Genomic DNA, 25,080 nt, shown 5'->3' with positions numbered 1-25,080 from the left:
TGAGCTTAGTTTTACATTAGTTATCAGGCTTAAAAAGAAAAAAGATGGAGGACACTTTACAAGCACGTGTGAGACACATGAGAAATTTAGGGTTCAGAGTTATGTCAGTGAATGATTATTTCAGTGCAGTATACAGAGGGAAAGTGAAGAAGGCTGAAGATGATCTCTGAGGACATCGGTTATGTGAAGATAAGTTCAATGGTGCCCACCAAGGAGGTTAAAATGATGCAGCCAGTGAAATAGCAGAATATAAGGGAACTGATTATGTCACGTAATCACAGAGGGTTTCAAGAAAAAGAGAGCATGCCGGATGGGTAGACGGGGTTACGCCGGAAAAGGAACTCACATGCACATCGCACTTGGCAATAAGGGGATCAGCTTTCCCTAAGTGGTTTGGTTGTGTAGTGGGGGTGAGAGCTGGACTGCAATAGGGGATGCTCGAGAGATCTTCCTGTTTCCAAACAACTAGGTCTTACTTAAATTAAATTAATTTGGTATCACTGACCTCTGAGAGATGGGGAAAATTTCAAGAGGCCAGAAACAAAATAATTTAAAAATATAATGAGTGCAGGGGCCAGCGCCGTGGCACAGTAAGTTAATCCTCCGCCTGTGGCACCGGCATCCCACATGGGTGCTGGTTCTAGTCCCGGCTACTCCACTTCTGATCCAGCTCTCTGCTGTGGCCTGGGAGAGCTGCCTGTAACTCTACCTCTCAAATAAAATAAATAAAATCTTAAAAAAAAAAAAAAGTATAATGACTGCAGAGCACTCACACAGTGTGGAATTACCCAGGGGCAAATGTTTATATTGCATTGTAATGGGATTCTGGACTTGGGTCAGTGGCAAGGTGGGGAGAACTAAACCTGAGACTTCTGGATGAAGTTGGTATCCGAGAAGGGATTCTGTAGGTAGCACCCTAGGCTCCTCAAAAATAAAAGTGCAAATTCTCCCTGGAGAAAAAAAACACCTAAAATTTTCAGGGATTAAGACCAACCAAAGATGAGTTAATGAAAGATCATTGAACACACAAACAAATCACTGTGAATGAGAGCCAGCAGATACATGAAGCAATAGATCTAAATCCCCATAAGCCTTGAGGTATTTTAACTATGAGCTATAAGATGCTTTTTCTGGGAGGCAGAAAGAAGTACAAAATAAAAATTCTAAAAATGAAACAGCAACAAGAGACTATTAAAAAGCTACCAAATTGGAAAAGGAACAAAACAGAACTTTTTTTTTTTTTTTTTGACAGGCAGAGTTAGACAGAGAGAGGCAGAGAGAAAGGTCTTCCTTCCGTTGTTTCACCCCTCAAATGGCTGCTACGGCCGGTGTGCTGCGCCGATCCGAAGCCAGGAGCCAGGTGCTTCCTCTTGGTCTCCCATGCGGGTGCAGAGCCCAAGGACTTGGGCCATCCTCCGCTGCCTTCCCCGGGCCACAGCAGAGAGTTGGACTGGAAGAGGAGCAACCGGGACAAAATCTGGTGCCCTGACTGGGACTAGAACCCGGGGTGCCGGTGCCACAGGCGGAGGATTAGCCTAGTGAGCTGTGGTACCGGCCACAAAACAGAACTTTTAGAAAGAAAAATATAGCATAATGAAAGAAAATAAATAAAAGTGTTAAACAATACATTAATTATAGTGAAGAGAAGGTTAATGAATGGAAAGATGGAGCTGAATACATTTTTCAGAATAAAGCACAGAGAAACAAGGAGATGAAAAATTTGAATAGGAGAGGTTAAAGGACATGGGGTGGGGCTAGAATGAAAAGATATAACATAGGGGCCAGCACTGTGGTATAGCAGGTAAAGCCGCCACCTGCAGTGCCGACATCCCATATAGGCATCAGTTAGAGTCCCAGCTGCTCCACTTCAATCCAGCTCTCTGCTATGGCCTGGGAAAGCAGTGGACTTGGGCCCCTGCACCCATGTGGGAGACCCAGAGGAAGCTCCTGGCTCCTGGCTTCGGATCAGCCCAGTTCTGGCCATTGTGGCCATTTGGGGAGTGAACCAGTGAATGTGAGATATCTCTCTCTCTCTCTCTCTCTCTCTCTCTCTGCCTCTCCTTCTCTCTCTGGATAACTCTAACTTTCAGATAAATAAATAAATAAATAAATCTTTTTTAAAAAAGATATAACATTTAACAAACAGCTCGGAGGAGATGCTGGGCAATGGGGGAGACCATATTATAAGAGTTAGCAACAAAAAATTTCCTGGAACTCATGATACAGACATACACATTCAGGAAGGTTAAAAATTAAATACATGAAAAGATTTGCACACCTTTACAAAATGTAGTAAAACTAGAGTGTACAAAGGACAGAGAAAAAATCTTAAAAGCCAAGACCAAAAAAAAAAAATGTATCTTGTACATTTACACACCATTAATGGTGGAAATCATTAGAAAGTAGAATAATATCTTCAAAGTAATGAGCAGAAATTAACTATTAAGTCATAATGTCTAGTAAAATGAACTTTCAAATATGAGAATAAAATAAAGATATTTTAGAATTATTAAAAACTGGGACTTTATCATCAACACTAAAGGGTCTTCTAAAAGACATTGCAGGAAAAGGGAAAAGTATTCCAAAAGAAATATTTCATTTATATTTTGTTTCATTTTAGATGTAAGAAAGAATGATAAGTGAATAAATTAGTAGATAGGTAGGCAAACTAAATAATGCTTATAAAATAATAATGACAATATCTAATTTGTGATTTTCAAAATCTGACAAATAAAATGCAGAAGAATAACAGAACATGAATTGTGAGGATAATTATCATAAGCTATTCCAAGATCCTTGAATTGTGTAAAAAAGAGAGAAGTTGTTCAGATTTTGTTAAGTATTCAGGGGAAATTACTAGGGTAACACTAAAAAAATAGAGTGCATGTGTATAGGTTCCAAACCAATAAAGGGGGAAACTAGAAAAAGAAAACAAACACAAATGCAATTATTTTAAAAAAAAAAATACTATTTAAAGAGATTATAAATTCAACACAATCATCCATCAAAATACCTTTACCACTCTTCAAAGAAATAGAAAAAAAAAACCTTAAAATTAATATGAACCACAAAAGAGTTTAAATAACCAACGCAATCTTGGACAAAAAGAACAAAGCTGGCGGCATCACAATGCCTGAGCTCAAGAAATACTACAGGAATACTATCATCAAAACAGGGGCTGGCGCTGTGGCACAGTGGGTTAAACTGCCATCTACAGCACCGGCATACCATATGAGTGTTGGTTTAAATCCCAGCTGTTCCACTTCCCATCCAGCTTCCTGACAATGTGCCTGGGAAACCAGCAGAAAATGTCCCAAGTACTTGGGCACCTGCACGTATGTGGGAAACTCAGATGAAACTCCTGGCTCCTGGCTTCAGCCTGGCTCAGCCCCAGCTATTGCAATCGTCTGGGGAGTGAACCAGCAGATGGAGGATCTCTCTCTGTCTCTCCTTCTCTCTCTGTAACTCTGGCTTTTAAATAAATAAGTATTTTTTAAAATGCTACTACTTTCATAATAATAAAAAAAAGAATCAAGACAGCATGGTAATGCCTGAGACAGTTCTAGTTTACTCCTATTACCTTGCAGTGTTATTAACATACCTTTTAACTCCTCAAAAATAACCCAAACATATGGTGACCTTCATTACTGGGAAACAATAGGGTGTCTTGCATTTGTGTGCAAATTAAGTATTTCAGGAAATACAAGCAAGTTAGTAGGAAAGTGGATCAGGAAAGGGATTGCAGTGAATAAAGGATATGTTATCAAACCAGTGACTCTGGGAAACTGGAGCTCAGCCATATGGGGAACCCCAGGAGACAGTGTTAAACAGACCGAGAGGCAAAAAAGCTGGGGTATTGATCCACCAGCAATTATCCATCATTAGTTTAGAGTTCCTTCTGGGGCCTCAGCAGCTCACCAGCACTTGTAGCTTTTCCTGAGTTTGCACCACATGTGTTCCCCAAATTAAGTTGCAGGTATTCACAGAAAGCAGCCTTGAGTGCAGAGATCAATCCTGAGCAGCTCTAAGTGGGATTCCAAGTCTTCTACAGAGGACACCTATTACTGTGTAATATTAAAAGAGCTACAACTATCTCACCCAAACATATTGAAACTGAATTGTGTGCATCTAATTAATTAACCTCAAAATATAGGAACTAAAGATTGATAATAATTTCTCAGAGAGAAATCTACAACTTTGCAGTAGAAGATCTCAACACACCTCTCTTAATTACATTTGTCACACAGACTTATAAAGATAGCAAATCCATAAGATGTGGGGGCTGGCGTTGTGGCTTGGCAGATTGAGCCACCGTCTGCAATGCTGGCATCCATGTTGGAGGGCAAGTTCAAGTTCCAGCTGTTCCACTTCCTTTTCAACTCCCTGCTGACGCCCACGGAGGGCAGCAGAGGATTGCACACATGCTTGGGCCCCCGTCACCCATATGAGAAGAAACTCCACCAGAGTTCCCCTCTGGCCTGGCCCAGATCCGGGATTTGCAGCCATTTGGCAAGTGAACCGGCAAATAGAGCCCTCTTTTTTTTTTTTTTTTTTTTGAGTTTTTTTTTTTTTTTTTTATTATTTGAAAGCCAGAGTTAGAGACAGAGAGAGAAGGAGAGGCAGAGAGAGAGAGAGAGGTCTTCCATCCCCTGGTTCACTCCCCAATTGGCTACAATTGCCGGAGCTGTGCTGATCTGAAGCCAGGAGCCAGGAGCTTCTTCTGGGTCTCCCATATGGGTGCAAGGGACAAAGGACTTGGGCCATCTTCCACTGCTTTCCCAGGCCATAGCAGAGAGCTGGATCTGAAGTGGAGCAGCCGGGACTTCAACCGGTGCCCATATGGGATGGTGTCAGCACTGCAGGCAGCGGCTTTACCTGTTATAGCACATTGCCAGCCCCTTATTTTTTTTTTTTTTAAGATTTTTATTTATTTAATTGAGAGAGTTACAGACAGTGAGAGGGAGAGACAGAGAGATGCACATGCAAGGAGTTTACTTAGGGAAGAGGATTATCAGTAGGAGAAAAGACGTGTGACAGAGGAAAGAAAGTTCTGACATTTGACCAATAAAGGATGAGCTGTGAGTGGCTAGAAATTGGTGTAAGGTGCACCTGAGTTATCCTGCTTGAGGGCTGAAGAAGCTGAGATATTTATCTGCCATCACTCCATCTGTCATTTGTTGATTTGCTTCAGGAAGCATTAACTGCTGCCTGCAGGCATGGTCTGGCAACAGAACCCTGAGGTCTCTACTGCAACTTTCCTAATGGAGTTTGCAAGAGACTCCAGGTAGCATGTACATCTACCATAAATACATTTAGGGGATGACGACATGGCGACGTGGCGTAACGGGTAAAGCCACAGCCTGACGTGCAGGCATCCAATATGGGCGCTGGTTCAAGTCCTGGCTGCTCCATTTCCAATCCAGCTCTCTGCTATGGCCTGGGAAAGCAGTGGAGGATGTCCCAAGTCTTTGGGCCCCTGCACCCTCATGGGAGACCCAGAAGAAGCTCCTGGCTCCTGGCTTCGGATTGGCACAGCTCTGTGCTATTGCGGCCAATTGGAGAGTGAACCAGCGGATGGAAGATCTCTCTCTCTGCCTCTCCTTCTCTCTCTGTGTAACTCTGATTTTTTTTTTTTTTTTTTTTTTTTTTTTGGACAGGCAGAGTTAGACAGCGAGAGAGAGACAGAGAGAAAAATCTTCCTTTTCCGTTGGTTCACCCCTCAATGGCCGCTACGGCTGGCACGCTGCGCTGATCCGAAGCCAGGAGCCAGGTGCTTCCTCCTGGTCCCTGGTCCCCCATGTGGGTGCAGGGCCCAAGGACCTGGGCCATCCTCCACTGCCTTCCTGGGCCACAGCAGAGAGCTGGACTGGAAGAGGAGCAACCAGGACAGAATCCGGCGCCCCAACCGGAACTAGAACCTGAGGTGTCGGCGCCGCAGGCAGAGGATTAGCCTAGTGAGCCACAGCGCCGGCTAACTCTGACTTTCAAGTAATTAAGTAAGTAAGTAAATAAATAAATAAATAAAAGAATGCACTAAGCCTAAAATAAATGTTTATAAATTAATAGACATTAAAGCTTAAAATTATATGATAAAGAAAACAAGATGAAACTCGATTTTGCAATATCTATAATCCATAGAGAAATAATAATTCTCTATCCATACAAGGGGACATCAAAATGTTAATGGAAATATAGAATTAAGGTAAGTTTATTTTGGTTCAAAAAATTGAAATCTATGGATAGTTTTTCACAACACACATTTTTCCATAAGTTTTTGGAAGATGACTTGTATAAAAAAAAACACCCTGAAAATCACTGAGAAAAAGACAAACAATGGAAAAAATGGGCAAAAAAAAATAAAAACATATTTTCCAAAAGAGAAAACAGGGATGGTAAGTAAACATGTTGAAAAGATGCTCAGCTTCATAAATTTTTTTAAAGATTTTATTTATTTATTTGACAGGTAGAGTTACAGACAGTGAGAGAGAGAGAGACAGAGAAAAGTCTTCCTTCAGTTGGTTCACTCTCCAAATGGCCGCAGCGGCCGGAGCTGCGCCGATCTGAACTCAGGAGACAGGTGCTTCTTCCTGGTCTCCCATATGGGTGCAGGGGCCCAAGCACTTGGGCCATCTTCTACTGCCTTCCCAGGCCACAGCAGAGAGCTGGACTGGAAGAGGAGCAACCTGGACTAGAACCGGGGCCCATATGGGATGCTGGTGCCGCAGGCGGAGGATTAACCAAGTGAGCCATGGCGCCAGCCCCCAGCTTCATAATTTTTTAACTAGGCAAATATAAATTAAGACAACTGTAAAATACCATTTCCACATGCTCTACTGGCAAAAATTGAGAAGTGGATCAGTTGCTCGAGGACATTGGTATAATGGATTTGGGTCATCTTGGGTTGAATATTTGTGTATCTCAAGACCCAGACATTCTCCCAGGTTTAGCCCGCAGAGAAACTGTAAGACACACTAGAAGACATAAAATAAAGAATCAGAGCAGCACTGCTCACAAAAGAAGAAAAATAACCACTTGATATAGTGCGTAGCAAGAAATTATTAAAGAACTGTTTCTACCAAGAATCACGGAAATGTCCTTCCTTCCTGACAGCAGACCCTCACTTCCCTGGACCCTCCTCAAAATCACCTGCTCCGTGGTTCCCCGTAGCATGCATTCTCCTCACTGCAAGGAGGAAGACTCCCAGCTTGGAGGGCATGAGGTCTGGTGGTCCTAAGCTGGAGAGCATCGACAAGCTGAACTGGGGTACAGTAGCTGATCTCCCCCTCTTCCTGGACTCCTGAGCAGTTGGTCAAATACTGATGTCAGCCACCTTTGAAATCTCCATGGGGGAATGCTTCATCTATGTGTAACCCCTCAGCTTCCTTGTCGAAGACAAGACAATGTGAGCTTGTGAGTACGGCAGGCACTTTCAGGTCCCAGGGACCCTGAAATGAGCCATGATGATGTGGGGTGGGACCAGGTGCTAGGGAATAGAAGCTATGTCGTGGAAGTGACATTGAGGCAACTTTTCTGACCAGCAAGGAGGAGGTCATCACAGTCTCCTCTCTTGACTTAATTTCCCTGCGGCTGTTGCCCTACTTAGAACAAAGATGTGGGGCCGGGGCTGTGGCATAGCAGATAAAGCTGCCGCCTGCAGTGCTGGCATCCCACATTAGCGCTGGTTCGAGTCCCAGCTGCTCCACCTCCGATCTAGCTCTCTGCTATGGCCTGGGAAACAGTGGAGGATGGACCAAGTCCTTGGGCCCCTGTACCCATGTAGGAGACCCAGAAGAAGCTCCTGGCTCCTGGCTTCAGATCGGCACAGCAGCAGTCATTGCGGCCATCTGGGGAGTGAACCAGAGGATGGACGACCTCTCTCTCTCTCTCTCTCTCTCTCTCTCTCTCTCTCTGCTGCAAACTTAAAGAGTAGACTGAGCAGACTCAAGCAAAGAGGTTAAAAAAAAAAAGAAGGCAAAAAAGGTGAGAGCCAGATGTCAAAAAAAAGGAGTTCCTGGGGGTTAGCTGTGGCTGTGTGGGTCAGAACATGCAAGGGATCATGAACACATATCAAGTGTGGTCAAAGCACTTCCACACTCGCCATGCTCAGTGCCCTGCAGACATTCTGCAGATGGCAAAAGTGGGGCTCAGAAAGGTCACAGGACCCATTCAAGGTCTCTCCGCCAATTAAGAGTGGAAGGAGGATTTCAGCTTGTGCATGCATCACTTCAAATCCCACCTCAACTCATCCCTTCTACCCTACCAGCATGGCCACCAGGACCCCGGCTGCCTCTTCAGAGGACACAGACCAGGAAGCAGAGATGCCAGAAGCCAGAGGTGAAAAGACATTCTACCTGGAGGACGGAACAGAGGGGCGCCCGGTCTTTCTCCTCTCACCCTCCTCCTACAGGCAACTGGAGCAGTTACAAAGCACGAGGGGCGGAGGGCAGTCCTTGCTAACCTGGCCACTATACCTGCACATCACCAGGGCCCCGGAGAAGTTTCCCTGAATTAACAACGGGAGGCAGCTCCCATGCAGTCACATCACCCCCATGACTCATGTGGTTGGTTCTTCCTTTGTTTGTGGAAGTGAGACAATCATGGTGCTGAGTGGCCAGGTTGCTGGAAATGAGTTCTGTGGTCTCTGGGAGCCATCCAGACATGCCTCACCGTTGGGAAGTCCCTTTGGCCATCACTCCATGTATCCCTGGGTGCCCCGGTGGGTTGCACTGGGAGGAGATGGAATCGTCACATCCTGCAAGAGCAGCTCAGAGTACCTGGTCCCTCTGGTGCCTTCAGTCCTCAGCACTGGGCTTTCCAGTCTGTGCTGCAGGCAATCTGCAGCAGGGGGGCCACAATCGCGAGGCATGCCACAGCCTTCTGGCTGCAGTAGCCTCCTGGGCTCCAACCCCTCTCTGTGTCACCGGCAGCTCCCTTCATCTCCCACCTGTCCATTCTCACTCGGCTGAGGACAGGGCCAGAGATGGCTCTGGAAGCCTTTGAGACTTGCCTCCTTCTTTTCTTATGGGCAAATTTATACCATCTTCCTGGGTTGTGTTGATTTGAGCAAAATCAAAATTAAACGTAAGTGTAATGAAAACCTTAGCAAAGACCCTGGTTACTCTCCCCAAGCCTGATGTGGAAGCAGAAGAGGCTGCAAGAGGACAGCCGGGCAGTAACATTCTTGGGAAGCAGTCGAGGGCTTAGACATACCTGGAGGCTCTGTGCCTGGGAAACCCCAAGTTGGCCCTATGTGCTGTAAATCCACCTGTCCCGCCACAGCCTCTCCAGTCTGGTCCTTGGCTGACTTCAGGGTCCCTGTGAAGAGCCCCAGACCCCTGCCCCATAAACCCTGCTCCTGTCTGCCTGCCACACCTACACCCTCACTTAAGCCATGGCCTTGCTCCCCACTCACAGCGATTTCCCTCCTGAAGTCCCAGGCTCCATTCTCTGCCCGCGATTGCTATCCTTCTAGCTCTGCCAGCCCATTGCTTTCTTCCTGTCTCCTCTCCACCCTCTGGTGTGTACAGACCGCGGTGTCCTCTTGCTCTGATTCTGTCTTAATCAGTCCTGGTCTGGATTTGAGGAGAAAGAGGAGTGAAGGCTGTGAGAGCTGGGGCTGGCACTGAAGCCAGGCTGGGAGGAGGAGGAAGGGAGGGAGTCAGCCTGGTTAGGGGCCCCGCGGAGAACTATTGGGAACAAAGCCTGAACACTCTTCCGCTGAGCCCCAGAGCCTGGCCTTGGCCTTCCGGAACAGCTCCAGGAAATGGCTGACATTCCAGGTTTGGAAGGAAGAGACCTGTAAACAGGACTGGGCTCTGAGAGGGGAGGGAGGCCCAGGTCTAGGTCTGTGTGTGTGGAAGAGGAGGGGGTGGGGGTGGGGGTGGGGGCGTGGGCAGCAGAGTGAGGGCTGACAGGGCAGGCTCAGCAGCGGCCAGGCCTGCGGCAGATGCAGGGTCTCAGGACTGGAAAGGCTCGTGTGATCATTCATTAACTCCAGCCACCTTCCCAGGGCCTGAAAACCATCCCTGCCACCGAGGTTCCGATGGTCTCAGTCGCAGGGTGTGCATAAAAATAAGTCACACGGGCCAACTTTTACTGATCACTTATAATGGATGGGGCACTGCCTAGACCAAGTGGTTTTATCTTTTACCTCCTTCATTCTTGCTCTAGCCCTCCAGGTAGGATCTGCTGTTCATACTCCCATTTTACAGATAGTGAAACTGATTGCAGGGTTAAGCAGAATGCCCAGGGTCTCGCAGGAGCTTTTTCATCCCTCTCTGAGCTGAAGCAGGACAAGCTCTTTGAGAATCTCCCAGCTTATCCTGAGGCTCTAAAGTCCACCCTGTCTTCTGTTCCACTCACCCTGGCACCGTCTATCCCTAAGGAAATGGGCAGCGGCATGGCCACTCCCACTCCCTGCGCTTAGCTTCCTCAGCCCACAGCTCCCTGCGTCCTTGGCTTCTCACTGCCAGGCCCTGAGAGTGTCCCTTCCACGCGGGCGGGTGGACATCAGGAAGCCCAGGGGTGAGAATTAAGATTCAAGGTAGAGAGCCAGTTTTAGCATTAAAGGCTTGAGGAAGAGGTCGGGAGCATGGTTAGTGTGAGAAACCCCCTTTAAGAAGCCCCAGGCTAGATCACGAGGTGATCCTGAAGGCAGAGTCAGGGTTACAGCCACGGGGTCCAGGTCAGAGAGTTTCTCGCCTCTGGGCCCCTCCCAGTTCCCCAAGGCACCGAGGGCCAGGCAGGAAGCATCGGTTTCCTCAAAGCCGCTTCCCTCCTGGGGCAGAGTCTCCGTCACAAACAACCAGGGCCACCCCACCCACCGCCCCTCCTTCCCCGCCGCTGTGAGCTCAGAGCAGCAGGACAAAGTGCTTGGGACAAGGACCGGGGCCTGGGAGCAGCCATGCGCTCTGGAGGAGTGGGCCTCCCTGGGGCCGGCTGGCCTCTGCCTCTCCTGCTGCGGCTCATCCTGGGTGAGTGTGGCTCTCCCTCTCCTAGCCCTGGCTCCCTGACCCAGGGCCCGGCCAGGGGCAGAAGAGGTTCCCTGGCTCCTTTGTGTCCTTTTCCCAGTGGGAGTGCCGGAGCTGAGGATAAGATGGTGGTGGTCGATGTGATGGAAAGAGAGCTATGCCAGTGCGGGCCTGGCCGCTACGCCCTGTCCTGCCCCAGAGCTTGTGATTTGGGGGTGGACATTCTGTAAACACAGACAAACTGGGGCACAAGAGAAGGCAGAGGAGGTGGGGTGCAGGGGTCTGGGGGCCTTGTTTGGTAGTCATCCTGGGCTCTGCCTCCCTTTCCCTCCCAGGAGCCATGGCTCAGGACTTCCCGCCCCAGATCCTGGTCCACCCTGAGGACCAACTATTCGAGGGCCCTGGCCCTGTCACAATGAGCTGCCGAGCGTCCGGCCAGCCGCCTCCCACCATCCGCTGGCTGCTGAATGGGCAGCCATTGAGCATGGTGCCCCCAGACCTACACCACCTGCTACCGGATGGAACCCTCCAGCTGCTGCGGCCCCCTGCCCGGGGACGAGCCCACGATGACCAGGCCCTGTCCACCGCCCTGGGTGTCTACACTTGTGAAGCCAGCAATCAGCTGGGCACCGCAGTCAGTCGGGGAGCTCTGCTGTCTGTGGCTGGTGAGCTCTGGGAGGGACATCCCGGGGAAGGGCACGCCTGGGGCCGAGATGCCTATGTTGAGAGGAGGCCTGAACTGGAGAGTTGAGGGGCAGAGCTGGGTTGGGGTTGGCCCTAGAAGGGGGACCTGGGAGCTGGGCCAAATGGTACCAGTGAGTGCAGTGGGAGACATGGTGGGGAAGAGAGGGGTGGCCTGGGCCACACTCCCTGCGGACAAGCTGTCCTCCCCCTAGTACTCCGTGAGGATTTTCAGATCCAGCCTCGGGACACGGTGGCTGTGGTGGGTGAGCAGGTGATTCTGGAGTGTGGGCCCCCCTGGGGCTACCCAGAGCCCATCGTCTCATGGTGGAAAGATGGGAAACCCTTGGCCCTCCGGCCGGGGCAGCACATGGTGAGTATCAGCCCCCTTCCCCACTCTTCATCCTGTCCTGGGCCCACCCTGAGAGGCTGACCTGCCCTCCACTCCCATAACCCCTGGCGGAATTTGAGGAGGGGAGGGAAAGGGGCCCCAGAGCCCCTCCCTCCGTGAGAGGCTTCACAGTGCCCCTGGCCTTGACATCCAGGTTTCCAGGGGCTCCCTGCTGATGGTGAGAGCAGAGAGGAGCGACGCAGGGATCTACATGTGTGTGGCCACCAACAGTGCAGGAAAAAGGGAGAGCCGGGCAGCCAGGGTGTCCATACAGGGTAAGGCAGGGGAGGTCAGCCGATGTCCAGGGCATGGTGGGGGGCACCAGTTAGGGTGGTGTGGTCTGCTTTGGGCTGGCATCAGGGACAGAGTGCTGAGGGTTCATGCTGGGGGAAGTTCCCTCTGCTAAAGTAGAATTAGGAGTGCTCTAGGATCCGGGATCTCTGGGAGATTTCCAACCCCTTGGTCCTGCCCTCTGGCCTGTAGGCCCCAGCCCCATCCCCATGTTCCCCACAGAGTCCCAGGACCACAAGGAGCCTCTGCAACTTCTAGCTGTGCGCATTCAGCTGGAAAACGTGACACTGCTGACCCCAGACCCCACAAAGCGCCCTGAACCTGGGCCTGTTGTGTGGCTCAGCTGGAAGGTGAGGCCCAGGACCTACACACGAGAGCCAGTCCAGAGCTCGAGGAAGAGCTGCCCTGAGTCCCCTGACCCCTCCCCTTCCTCCCAATGACTTCCCAGGTGAGCGGCCCTGCTGCACCTGCTCAGTCCTACACGGCCTTGTTCAGGACCCAGACAGCCCCAGGAGGCCAGGGAGCAGCATGGGCAGAGGCACTGCTGGCCGGATGGCAGAGCGCAGAGCTTGGGGGCCTCCGGTGGGGCCAAGACTACGAGTTCAAGGTGAGACCGTCCTCCGGCCGGGCTCGAGGCCCCGACAGCAACGTGCTGCTCCTGAGGCTGCCAGAACGAGGTCAGAGACGGAGGCCCTGAAGATGCATCAACATACCCTCTGGCTCCTCCTCACGGGGCTCCCTGGGCTGCCCCACTCTAGTCTGAAGGGGGCGGGCTCTGGCCAGGCATCCGAGCTGTGAAAAGCTTCTATCCTCTGGGGGTAGGGGTTCTGACTCTCTATCTCCCATTCCAGCTCCTTTCCCCAGAGTCCACTCCCTCAGCACCTCTGATGGCCTCTCCTCTTTCCCTCCAGTGCCCAGTGCTCCACCCCAGGAGGTGACTCTGAAACCTGGCAATGGCAGTGTCCTTGTGAGCTGGGTCCCACCACCTGCTGAAAACCACAACGGCATCATCCGTGGCTACCAGGTAGCCCTGCAGGCTGACACAGCTTTGCCTCCTGGGCCCTGCACACCCTTGCCCTGGGCACTGAGAAACCATCCCTGTGCAGAAGAGTAAGGACGGGCTTCTGCCAGACCCTGCCCAGTACCATACCTCCGTAATCTCGTTTTTAATCTCACAGTCCACCCTGGGCTGTAATACCCAATGTCCAGACTTAGAAAGCAAGGCCAAGCTCACAGGTGTGAGAAACAAAGCAGGACTCAAAGCAGGCTGTGCCTTTCTGACTCTTAATCTCCTGAGTCCTTTCCCAGGTCGGCTGAATCCAGTCTCAGGGAACCTGTATTTGCGCAAACCCTGCAGGTGCCTCTGAATGAGAACCACCGTCTTGTGCATATTTTAGCAGAGGATTTTACCCTTCTGTGGTCTAGAGAGAAGTCACTCTCGTTTCATAGAGAGGGGAATAAGAAGTATGGGAGCCTGTTGGGTAGAGAGGGTCCCCAGGTGGAAGGTAGGGCAGGATGATCACAGCTCCAGAGCGGTCCACAGAGGGAAGGCTCAGCTGCTGGGATGGTGCCTGGAAAAGCTGCTCACCTTTGCTTGTGCCTCAGATCTGGAGCCTGGGCAACACCTCATTGCCCCCAGCTAACTGGACCGTGGTGAGCGAGCAGACGCAGCTGGAGATTGCCACCCGATCGCCAGGCTTCTACTGTGTGCAAGTGGCCGCGGTCACTGGGGCCGGGGCTGGGGAGCCCAGTAGCCCTGTCTGCCTCCTTTTGGGTGAGTGCACTGCCCACAAGCCTCACCCATACCTTTCGGCTGCCTTCCTCTCTTCCTTTCTTCCTGCTCCTGCCTCTCACTTCTGGCTCCTCCCACTTACCTGACAGACCCTTGCTGCCTCACCTGCCCCCTCTGAGCTCCACTTCCCATACAGAGCAGACCATGGAGCAAGCCGCCTGGGAACCCAGTGAGCATAGTTTCTGGACCCTGGAGCAACTGAAGGCCACCTTCACGCGACCAGAGGTCATCGCCACTGGGGCTGTTGTGTTGTGGTTCCTGCTGCTGGGCATTGCTGTGTGTATCCACCGCCGGCGCCGAGCGGGGGTGCACCTGGGCCCAGGTGAGAGGGTTGGGGTGACGCCCAGAATGCTGCAGGGGGCTTAGAAACCTGGCCAGGTGATGGAACCTCGCACTAAGCCTTCCTCTTGCCCACTCCTAGGTCTGTACAGATATACCAGCGAGGATGCTATCCTAAAACACAGGTGAGAAGCAAAAGGAGACACCTGAGGTGGGAGAAGAGCAGAGAAGGAAAGGGGCAATGGAGCTGGCCCAGAGAGTTGCATGGTGTAATGGTCTACCCTACTGCCAGGCAGCTTGGAACTCTAGCTCCTGTGTCTCGCCGAATGACACTTATCTTCCCTTTCAGTGATGTTCCTATCACACCACTTGACAAGTGCATAAACTGAAATTCACAAAACTTAAGCATCTGCCAAAGGTTTTGCTACTAGTAGCTGGCTCTAGGCCAGGGCTCGTGCCACCCGCCTCTCACTGGCACACTCGGCACTCTTCTGGTGTCTCATTCTGCTGTGTGGGGAGTAACTGGCTGAGACGATTCGCTCTGAGATCTAATGCGCTTGGCGTTGGTGTCTACCTAGTGGTGCCTGTGCATTTGGTGAATCGCCTGTGGAGCAACTGTTCCTGAACCCTCACCACCCACAGTTCCAGCAGAGGGCGTGCAGCCCCTGCACCAGATTCTTACTCATTGTTCTGATCCAGGGCCAGCCTGCAGGTAGTTCTGTTCCAAGTGTGTTTGGTCATCAGACCAAGTCTGCGGTTGGTTGTGAGACAAGATACTAAGAAAGAGAAAAAAATATTTTTCCCCCATTGGTTAAGGTTTTTTTTTTTTTAAGAGATTGTATTTATTTATTTGAGAGGTAGAGTTGCAGACAGTGAGAAGGAGAGACAGAGAGAAAGGTCTTCCATCCTCTGGTTCACTCCCCAAAAGGCCACAGTGGCTGGAGTTGGGCCGATCAGAAGCAAGGAACCAGGAGCCAGGAGCTTCTTCCAGGTCTCCCACATGCATGCAGGGATCCAAGCACTTGAACCATCTTCCACTGCTTTCCCAGGCTGTGGCAGAGAGCTGGATCAGAAGAGGAGCAGCCGGGACTAGAACTGGCACCCATTTGGGATGCCAGTGCTGCAGGTGGAGGATTAACCTATTGCACCACAGTGCCAGCCCCCCATTGGCTGAGTTTTACACTGAATAACTATTTTACTTCTCTGCATTTTTTTAAAGATTTATTTATTTATTTGAAATTCAGAGTTACAGAGAATGGAAGATTTCTTTCTCTCTCTATCTCCACCCCCTCCCTCTCTCTCTCTCTCTATATATATATATATACATATGATTCAGTTTTTCAAATAAATAAAATAGATCTTAAAAGAATGATAAAGCCAATACCACCACCTCCTTGATCCTTCAGCTCCCCGCTGAGCCGGAAATCTTGGCCGATTGGGTTCTCACTTCTCACTGTTTCTCCCTGCCTCACCCCACCCCCAACGGCTCCAGGATGGACCACAGTGACTCCCCTTGGTTGGCAGACACCTGGCGATCCACCTCAGGCTCTCGGGACCTCAGTAGCAGCAGCAGCCTCAACAGCCGGTTGGGAGTGGACCCACGGGACCCACTAGACTGTCGCCGCTCCTGTGAGCATGCCTGGGGGGCAGGGTCTAGCTGAGGGCAAGTATCCAAGGGATGGAGACCAGGGCGGCCAGGCGTGGTGCGCGCATCATAATTCCTCCTGTCGTTTCTATCACAGTGATCTCCTGGGACCCCCGAAGCCCCGGGGTGCCCCTGCTTCCAGACACCAGCACGTTTTATGGCTCCCTCATCGCTGAGATGCCCTCCAGTCCCCCAACCCGGCCAAGCCCCCAGACCCCAGCTGCCAGGCGCCTCCCACCCCAGCTGGCCCGGCTCTCCAGCCCCTGGCCCAGCTCAGACAGCCTCTGCAGCCGCAGGGGACTCTCTTCTCCGCGTTTGTCTTTGGCCCCTGCAGAGGTTTGGAAGGCCAAAAAGAAGCAGGGTAAGGATGAGGAGGGAGGACATAGTGGGGAGCAGGTGGCCAGAGGGCCCAGGGGTGAGGATGAAGGAACGTGTCCTGCTGCCTGCACCAGAGCCTCAGCTGGCAGTGCGCCCACCTCAGCTTTTCCTTCCAGCAGTGGGCCCTGTTTCTGCAGCCAGTTCAACTCCGCGAACATTTAATAGGCCCCACTGCATGTCACAGATGGGAGGCACAAAAGAAGCCAGACACAGCCCTTGCCCTCTAGGGCTCAGAAACTGTGTTATTAAAGTGCTGATTAGGCATAGCAGTTAACATACAACTAGGTCACCGGCATGCCATTTTGAAGTGCCTGGGCTTGAGTTCCAGGTCTGTTCCGATTCCCAGCTCGCTGCTAATGGGCACCCTAGAAGGCAGCAGGTAATGATTTAAGTAGTTAGGTCCCTGCCACCCATGTGGGAGACCAGGACTGAGTTTTGGCTCCAGGCTCCAGGCTCCAGGCTGCAGCCCTGGCCCAGCACAGTACCGGCCATTGTGGGCATTTAGGGAGTAGATGGGAGCTCTCTATTTCTCTCTCTCTCTCTGCATCTCTCTCTCACTCCCTCTTTTGCTCTCCTTTCTCTGTCTTTTCCCTTTGCAAACAACATACAACAACATACAACATACAACAACATACAAGCAGTGCACATATGCCAGAGCCTGGCAGAATGTGATCAGTGCTGCGCTGGCTTGAAGCCTCAGGCCTGCGTGACTTCCTCTCCTCGGGCACTGTACACAGTGACCTGACTGACCCCAGACTCCTCCCTCAGACAGGACAAAGTCCACTTGGCTCTTTGAATATGCATGTTCTGCATTCATGGATTCAACCGCCCATGGAAAAAATTGCATCTCTATTGAACATGTGCAGACTTTTTTCTTGTCATTAGTTCCTAACCACTACAAGCAGCATAACAGCCATTTACACAATATTTACGTCGGATTAAGCATTATAAGTCATTTAGATATGGAAAAGTGTGTGATTAGGTTATGTGCAAGCACTATTCCATTTTGATATAAGGCACTCAAGCATCCATGGATTCTGGTATCTGAGGAGGATCCTGGAACCTGTGCCCCAATCATTTTTTGTAAAAGATTTATTTATTTATTTGAAGGTCAGAGCTACAGAGAGAGAGGGAGAGACACAGAGACAAACAGATCTTCTATTTTCTGGTTCACTCCCCAGATGGCTGCAATGGGCAGGCCAAAGCCAGAAGCTGGGAGCCAGGAGCTTCATCCACATGGGTGTAGGGGCATAAGCTTTTGGGCCATCATCCGCTGCTTTTCCCTGGCCATTAGCAGGGAATTAATGGAAAATGGAGCAGCCAGAACTGCTCCCATATAGGAATGCTGGTGTCTCAAGCAGTGGCTTTACCAGATAAGCCACATTGCAGGGTCCTCCCCAATCATTCTTTTTTATTTTCCATCCCAGTCATTCTGACAGTCCACTGTATTTACTCTCTGGACAGATTTCTCTCCTGACTGCTAGCTGCCTGCTTTGACTTTCCAGAGAGAAATCACTGTAGTCTCCATTTCTTGAGCAGCTACTTTATACTAGATGCTTTACTTACATCTGTCAGTTCATTTAATCCTCACAATAGATTGGTTGGGTATTATTTCTTTAACAGGTAGGAAGGGAGTCAGAATGATTAAATAACTAGTTCAAAAATCCTGCTCTTTCTTCTGTCTTCATGAGTCTTCTGTTAAGATATCCAATTCCTTATTTCTAAGTGCTTTCAGTGCAATGCGTAGTAAGTCAAAGACAGATTATGAGCAATTAAGAGCTTGTTCAATATCCTGAATTCTGTGACTGGCAATGTTAGCAAAGCTGACATTCTTGCTAGCCTTGCCTTGGAGCTATTGCATTGTAATACTAGCCAAAAAGAGGTGGAATAACTCTCCCTTGAAACCAGCCTTCCCATGGAGAACTGCACCAACTTTGGTGGAATGTATGGCCCCTCTTAGAATGCTGGCACTAATAGAAAAAAGCAGTATTTTACAGCAAATTCTTTTTTTTTAAAGAAAAAGATTTATTTATTTGCTTTGAAAGTCAGAGTTACAGAGAGAGAGGGAGAGGCAGAGAGAAGGAGAGAGATCTTCTATTCCCTAGTTCACTCTCAAGATGGCTGCCACAGCCAGTGCTCTGCCAGGCTGAAGCCTGGAGCTTCATCCCAGTCTCCCACGTGGGTGACAATTGCCCAGACATTTGGGCCATCTTTGGTTGCTTTTTCCAAGGGCATTATCAGGTAGCTGGATCAGAAGTGGAACAGCTGGGACTCAAATCAGAACCCTTATGGGATGCTGGTGTCTCAGGCGGCAGCTTAACCCCCTACATCACAATGCCAGCCCCTGTAGCCAGTTCTTTTTTTTTTTTTTTAAGATTTATTTATTTATTTGAAAGTCAGAGTTACACACAGAGAGAAGGAGAGGCAGAGAGAGAGAGAGAGAGGTCTTCCATCTGCTGATTCACTCCCCAATTAGCTGCAATGGATGGAGCTGCATAGATCTGAAGCCAGGAGCCAGGAGCTTCCTCTGGGTCTCCCATGTGGATTCAGGGGCCCAAGGACTTGGGTCATCCTCCACTGCTTTCCCAGGCCATAGCAGAGAGCTGGATCGGAAGTGGAGTAGCTGGATCTTGAACCGGCACCCATCTGGGATGCTGGCATTGCAAGCAGCAGCTTTACCCACTACGCCACAGCGCCAGCCCCCTATAACCAGTTCTTAAGATGGGACCGAGAGAGACTCCCTAACCTTTAATTGGGTCCTCACTTCACCCCCTGTTCATTCTCATCCCAACCCCATCTCCTCACTGCCTTAGGTTAGATCAACTTCAGTGCCTCCCCTTGGCTGGTGGGATCTGCTTCCACCTGTGGCTCCTGGGACCTCAGCAATAGCATCGAGATCATGCTGTGGTCTTGTACAGAGCCATGGAGTTGATTCTACTATTGTTGCCCAAAGATTGATGTTCCTTCTGCATCTGACTGTGTCCATCAGTGGCCCCTCCTCTCCTTGACCTACTTGTTCATTTGTGTTGCTATTTGACCTCAGTTGTACTTTTTCTTTACTGATAGTTTTTAGTGTACTCTCCTGTCTCTCATGCATTGTACCAGGTTCTTCTGCTCACTGAATGCACTATCCTAATTCATTCATTATTTCATTCAAACAAAAAATTATTGCAACGCAGATATGCCCAATGAGATTCAGCCTTTCAGCTTGATGTTGTTGTTATTGTATAGTTTACTCAGATAGCATTGAAGCTCAAATCCAAGTAACTCCAAGAAAGGTATTAGGAGCCTGTTGTTGTTTTTAATTAAAAAAATTTTGATTTGAGATACAGAAAGAGCGAGCTCTTTTCCATTATTAGTTCATTCCCCAAACACCCACAATGCAAAGCAAGAGCCAACACTAGGAGTCAGGAACTCAATCTAGATTTCCCATGTGAGTGGCAGGAAACCAATTACTTGAGACATCAGTGCAGCTTTCTAGGGTCTGCATTAGCAGGAATCTGGAGTCAGGAGCCAGAGGCAGGAATCTAACCTGGGTACTGTGATGTGAGATGCTGGCATCCTAACTAGTGTTTTAAACACTAGGCCCTACTGGACCCTGCCAGGGTCTCTTAGAGAAAATTAAATGGGCTGAGATACACATGGCCACTTCCAGGACTGGCTTTTTCCCTTCTTATTTCACTCAAACAACCCAACCAACATGTGCTCACATCTCTGAGCCTAATCAAGAAGACAAAGCCAGTGACACCAGAGTCGGAGCATGAGCTCTGAAGCTGGTCTCCAGGTCTCTCTGCATCATAGCAAAACTGAATAAAAACCAAACCATCCCAAGTACAAAAGGAAACTTTGTAGGAAGAAGTCTAACCATTGTGCGGGTCTTCATCCCAGGGGAGCAGAGGACCAGGCCTAGGTCTTGGGGTCTTGGTCAATGCCAATGCCTCGATTTCTTTCTTGCCCAGGGTGCCCCTCCCCCAATCTCTGGGATTAGAACGACGATGTTGCTCCATCCAGAAGACCCTGCGAGGTCTCTGGTCTGCCAAAGAGGGAAACCTTTTCCTAGCGGGACTTCTCCATAATCTTTCTCCTTTGCTTGATGTTCTCCTGGTTTCTAACCCTGGGGAAATCTCCTCCCTGTTCTTCTCTGGGTGAAATTTGATCCTTTTGGGTTCTAACTTGCCTGAGAAGCATGCTCACAGTAACTGCATGTGGCAGGGTCTGTTCTTTCTGTTTCCCCAACTTCTCTGTTGTTGAAGCTCACACAGAGCCCTGTCTTACCAGTGCCTACGTGGGCCAGAGGGTCGCTGCCACCTGTGTGTGACTCTTCTCCATTTGTGCTGCATCTCCAATATCATCCATCTGCATCTCCGTCTGCTTCCCCAATATCATCCATGCATTCGCTCATTCACTCAACCTGTTTCATTGAACATCCCAAGCAGAGCACTGCCTCCCTCTGTGAGACCAATGCATTGTCTTATTCTGAAGTCCCTCTTCTCGCCTCACCTGGCATTGTCTAGGACTCCCTGTTCCTTATCTTGCCTACTTCATTCCCCTAAACCATCCAACCCATCTCCATAAATGAGACAGTCAAGAGAGACACTCTAGAGTGCAGCGGCAGGATTCTTCAGAACCACGTGAGATGCTTGCAACATAAAACATGGAAATGAACAGATTGTCTCCAAGAAACAGAGTATTTGTCTTCACAGAGCCAACATGCATGAAGACAGCAGAAATGAGAGGGTATAGACACCCAGAAGTTTGGGATGATCACAGTCAAGGGGGAAAAATGGTTTTTTTAAAGAACCCATTAACGTGCCAGGAACTTTGCAACCTATTTTTATTTAATCATCAAAACCGCCATTTGAAGTGGTTGTTTATAAATGAAACTGAGGCTCAGGAAAGGCTAGTGGGCTTCTCTGAGGTTGCACAGCCGGGCCAGGCTCTGAAGGCAGAACATTCGGCTCTGAGCCTGGTGCTCCTTCCACAGCTGCCTGGATGAAGGTGGGGTGGAGCAGGCTGAGGAGCCTCTGCCCTCTCTCATCTGGTTTCAGGGTTGCATAGGCTGAGCCGAATGACAAGGCTGGAGGGAAAGCCTAGTGTGGCCATCTGGAAGGCCCTCTGCTCATCCCACTGCCACTGACTCTCTCCTTTGCAGAGCTGCACCAAGCTAACAGCTCCCCGCTGCTTCGGGCCAGCCACCCCATGGAGCGCTGGGCCTGGGAGCTGGGAAACAGGGGCTCCAAGAACCTTTCCCAAAGCCCAGGTAAGAGGCCATCTCTGAGGGGGAAGTGAGGAGGTAAGGCCTGGGCCCCTGTGCCTGGCTGCTCCCCTGTTGCTGAGGGTACTGGGGGGGCAGAGAGGTCAGGGTGTGGGGCTGACCTGGACTCCACCATCCTCAGGCCCAGGCCTCTGTTCCCCAGGAGCTGTGCCCCGAGCTCTGGTTGCCTGGCGGGCCCTGGGACCACAGCTCCTCAGCTCCTCGAATGAGCTGGCCACTCGGCCTCTCCCTCCAGCACCCCTCTCTCCACGTGGAACCCCTCCTCAGAGTCAACAGAGACAGTAAGAGGGCATGGATGGGGAGGCAAGGCCAGAGCCTAAGGGTATGGGGAGCAGAAGCTGGGACCGGTCAGGGGCTGAGAGGCGGGTACAGGGACTTTAAGAACCACACTCAGCACCCTGCGTCCCCTCTTCTTGCCCTATTCAGGCACTTGTTGGAGCCCCAGGCCGCCTCCTCCGTCCCGTTGCCAGCAGCCCCCAGCCCCATCCTTGACTCCTCCAGGCCCACCAGCCCCCAGGCCTCTTCCCTCTCTGGTCCCAGCCCAGCTTCCAGTCGCCTGTCCAGCTCCTCACTGTCATCGCTGGGGGAGGATCAGGACAGTGTGCTGACCCCTGAGGAGGTAGCCCTGTGCCTGGAGCTCAGTGAGGGCGAGGAGACCCCCAGGTAAGTAGCTTGAGAGATTTACAAAGAACTCTTGAGTAGTCACACCCACCCCCACACTAACCACTCCCTGTCTCCCACCTTGCCTCTTCCTAGGAACAGTGTCTCGCCTATGCCAAGGGCTCCTTCGCCCCCCACCACCTATGGCTACATCAGCGTTCCGACAGCCTCAGGGCTGGCAGACATGGGCAGAGCCAGGGAAGGGATGGGGTCTGAGGTAGGGGGCTTGTTGTGCCCACCTCGGGCCTGCCTCACACCCACCCCCAGCGAGGGCTCCCTGGCCAATGGTTGGGGCTCAGCCTCTGAGGACAACGCCCCCAGTGCCAGAGCCAGTTTGGTCAGCTCCTCCGATGGCTCCTTCCTTGCCGATGCCCACTTTGCCCGCACCCTGGCAATGGCTGTGGAAAGCTTTGGTTTTGGTCTGGAGCCCAGGGAGGCAGACTGCGTCTTCACAGGTACGTGGGGGTCCTCCCTTCTGACTCCTCAGCCCCACCCCTAGAGCAAACTCCCTTCTCCCCAACCCAAGGGCAAGGCTTCCTAGCTGTCATCCTCATCGTTGAAATGGTTGGTTTGTATTGAGTGATTACTATGTCCCAGGTGCCATGAGAAGTGCTTCACGTGCATTCAATGTTAACAACTCGTTACCGGGAATATTCTTCACCTCTCTTTTTCAAATGAGAGAACTCTAAATCTTACAGGCTTAACCTGCCCAAGGGCACCCACAGAACAAGGGCAAATTGTTCAGTTCTGTAGCCTTGCAGGAGCCAACTGCAGGGCCCATTCCCTTCCTTCCCCCTGCCCAGACAAGGCTGCCAACATTCATCTGCCTCCCCGCCAAGGGGAGCTTTGCTTTTCTCTCTCTCTCTCTCTCTCTCTCTCTCTCTCTCTCTCTCTCCTCCTGGCTGTGCCTCCAACCCTTCCCCTTGCCCTGCCCAGGGCAGGGAGTGGAGAGCTAGCGTCTATGTTTACCCTCTGACTTGTCTCCAGCATGAGCTCCTTATCCCCATGACAGCAGAAGGTGGCTCCCAGCTCCCCGGCCACTTCGTTTGTTCTCCTCCCCCAGACTCTCCAAACCTATCTTACTAGCCACAATCCTACCTTTTGCCCCCAGGAAAACCCTCCAGGTTTATGACAAATGAGAGGGAAAAGGAGACACCCAGGGGAAGGGGGAATATGGATAGACTAGGAGGAAAGAGTTCAAGCTATTTTTTCCAGGGATATGCCACAGGCCCTGGTGGGCTGAGCTGGAGTAGGTTATATTTAGGGCTGGTTGTGTGCCCTAAGCTGGCCCTAAGCTTTCTGCCCCAAACTGCTCCCTTGGGGCTGGAGGTCAACCCTTACAGACTCTTCTACCCTCCCCAACAGATGTCTCCTTGCCTCCCTCCCCACGGGGCGATCTCTCCCTGCCCCGGTGGGAGTGGAGGCCAGACTGGTTGGAGGACTTGGAAATCAACCACAGCCAACGTCTGGGAAGGGGACTGCCTCCCTGGCCCCCTGACTCCCGGCTCGCCTCCCGGAGAAGTCAGCTCAGCTGCCCTGTGCCCACGCCTGGCGGTGAGTGTGGGTCGGCCTGAGCAGAGCCACCAGGGAGCCTGGGGTCTGGCAGGAGAGGTGAGGGGCCGGGGGTAACTCCTCTCTCCTGCAGTTTCTCCTGTAGACTCCTCCTGACTTGTGTCCCTGCGACTGCCAAGCAGAATCAGAACCTCCTCTGCAGTCGGCTCCCAAGCTGGCGTGGGGGTCTTGGGCTATGCATCTCTGCAGATGGGATCCACCTTCCCCAGCCTCCAGGGAGCTCTCCCTCTTGGACTGTGAAAGCAAATGAAAGCAAAACAAGATAAAAGCAAAGCTGAACTGGAGTCCTCTGCGCCTGACTCCCAACCACTGCTGTCTCCCCTGTCCCAGCCACTCCCTTGACCAGGGCGTTTCAGGCTTGGCCCTGTTTCCTACTCTCCCCACTGACTTGGGTCACAGGAAATGGGGGAGCCAGAGGGTCTTCGTGGAGGACAACAGCGCCTGGTAGAGGGCTGTGGAGGTAGTGGCTGAGGGGAGGGAGCTGAGAGAATGTGGGATCAAAGCACTCCCGCTGACCGTTGTCACTGTACACTTAAGGAACTATAAATCTGTAAAGACTTGAGTTGTGCCAGATCATTCCCTGGGGCACGGGTGTGGGGAGGACACCTGGGAGGCCACATCAGTTACTCAGGCAGGGGTGAAGTGCTGGTTGCACTCAGGGAATGCCCCTTGTTTCTACTCTGCAGTAGAAGGGAGAATGATGTGCATCCACCAGATTTTGGGCGACAAAATGGAGCCGAGGGGGGCGTGGGGGAAGTTTCAGGGTCTGCTGCACCTGGCAGTTTATCCTGGGAAAGCAACTCCTGCTTTTCAGTGGTCCCAGCTCCCCTCCCCAAAGTCCAGACACAGATGGTTTCTTAAAATAGACCAGGGAGCTAAATTCCAGAAAACGCATAGCTGCCTGTGATGGTCAGCTGCTGAACAAACACTCCTTAGACAAAACAGCAGGACGGAGAGATGGGCCTCGGAGCAGGACTTCCGGGGCCCGAGTCTAGGAAAGCTACTGGAGGGCAGGCAGGTCTGTGTCTTCCTTGCTTAGTGTGAAACATCAGAGGCAGAACCCATAAGCCGGGGGTGCTGTGGTGCATGGCGGGGGCCACAGGGAGGTAACCCCAGGGAGTGCTGATCCAGGAGCAGGCCCTGAAA

The 25,080-nt window shown here is 51.0% G+C and overlaps 1 protein-coding gene across 1 annotated transcript; it reads left to right on the top strand.

Moving 5' to 3' along the window:
• The first annotated feature begins 10,897 nt into the window (after positions 1-10,897).
• On the top strand, positions 10,898-24,465 carry ROBO4 (roundabout guidance receptor 4). The gene is made up of 18 exons (XM_062198448.1): positions 10,898-10,973; positions 11,306-11,635; positions 11,867-12,024; positions 12,197-12,317; positions 12,556-12,683; positions 12,782-13,010; positions 13,245-13,357; positions 13,939-14,107; positions 14,262-14,447; positions 14,547-14,589; positions 15,897-16,033; positions 16,147-16,410; positions 21,580-21,687; positions 21,845-21,983; positions 22,129-22,365; positions 22,459-22,817; positions 23,728-23,916; positions 24,008-24,465. The coding sequence occupies exons 1-18, from the start codon at positions 10,904-10,906 to the stop codon at positions 24,028-24,030; spliced, it is 3,003 nt and encodes a 1,000-aa protein (XP_062054432.1). The 5' UTR covers positions 10,898-10,903; the 3' UTR covers positions 24,031-24,465.
• The last annotated feature ends 615 nt before the right edge of the window (positions 24,466-25,080 follow it).

Source organism: Lepus europaeus, chromosome 7, assembly GCF_033115175.1.
Source record: "Lepus europaeus isolate LE1 chromosome 7, mLepTim1.pri, whole genome shotgun sequence".
Taxonomy (NCBI): Eukaryota; Metazoa; Chordata; class Mammalia; order Lagomorpha; family Leporidae; genus Lepus; species Lepus europaeus.
The sequence above is the reverse complement of the archived record's forward strand: the minus strand, read 5'-3'. Positions and strand labels throughout refer to the sequence as shown.

Bases quoted from the DNA above. Each gene is read 5' to 3' on its own strand.
- ROBO4 (XM_062198448.1), top strand. From the start codon at position 10,904: ATGCGCTCTGGAGGAGTGGGCCTCCCTGGGGCCGGCTGGCCTCTGCCT. The intron at 10,974-11,305 runs GTGAGTGTGGCT...TTTCCCTCCCAG, and splicing joins CCTGCTGCGGCTCATCCTGG to GAGCCATGGCTCAGGACTTC. The intron at 14,590-15,896 runs GTGAGAAGCAAA...CAACGGCTCCAG, and splicing joins GATGCTATCCTAAAACACAG to GATGGACCACAGTGACTCCC.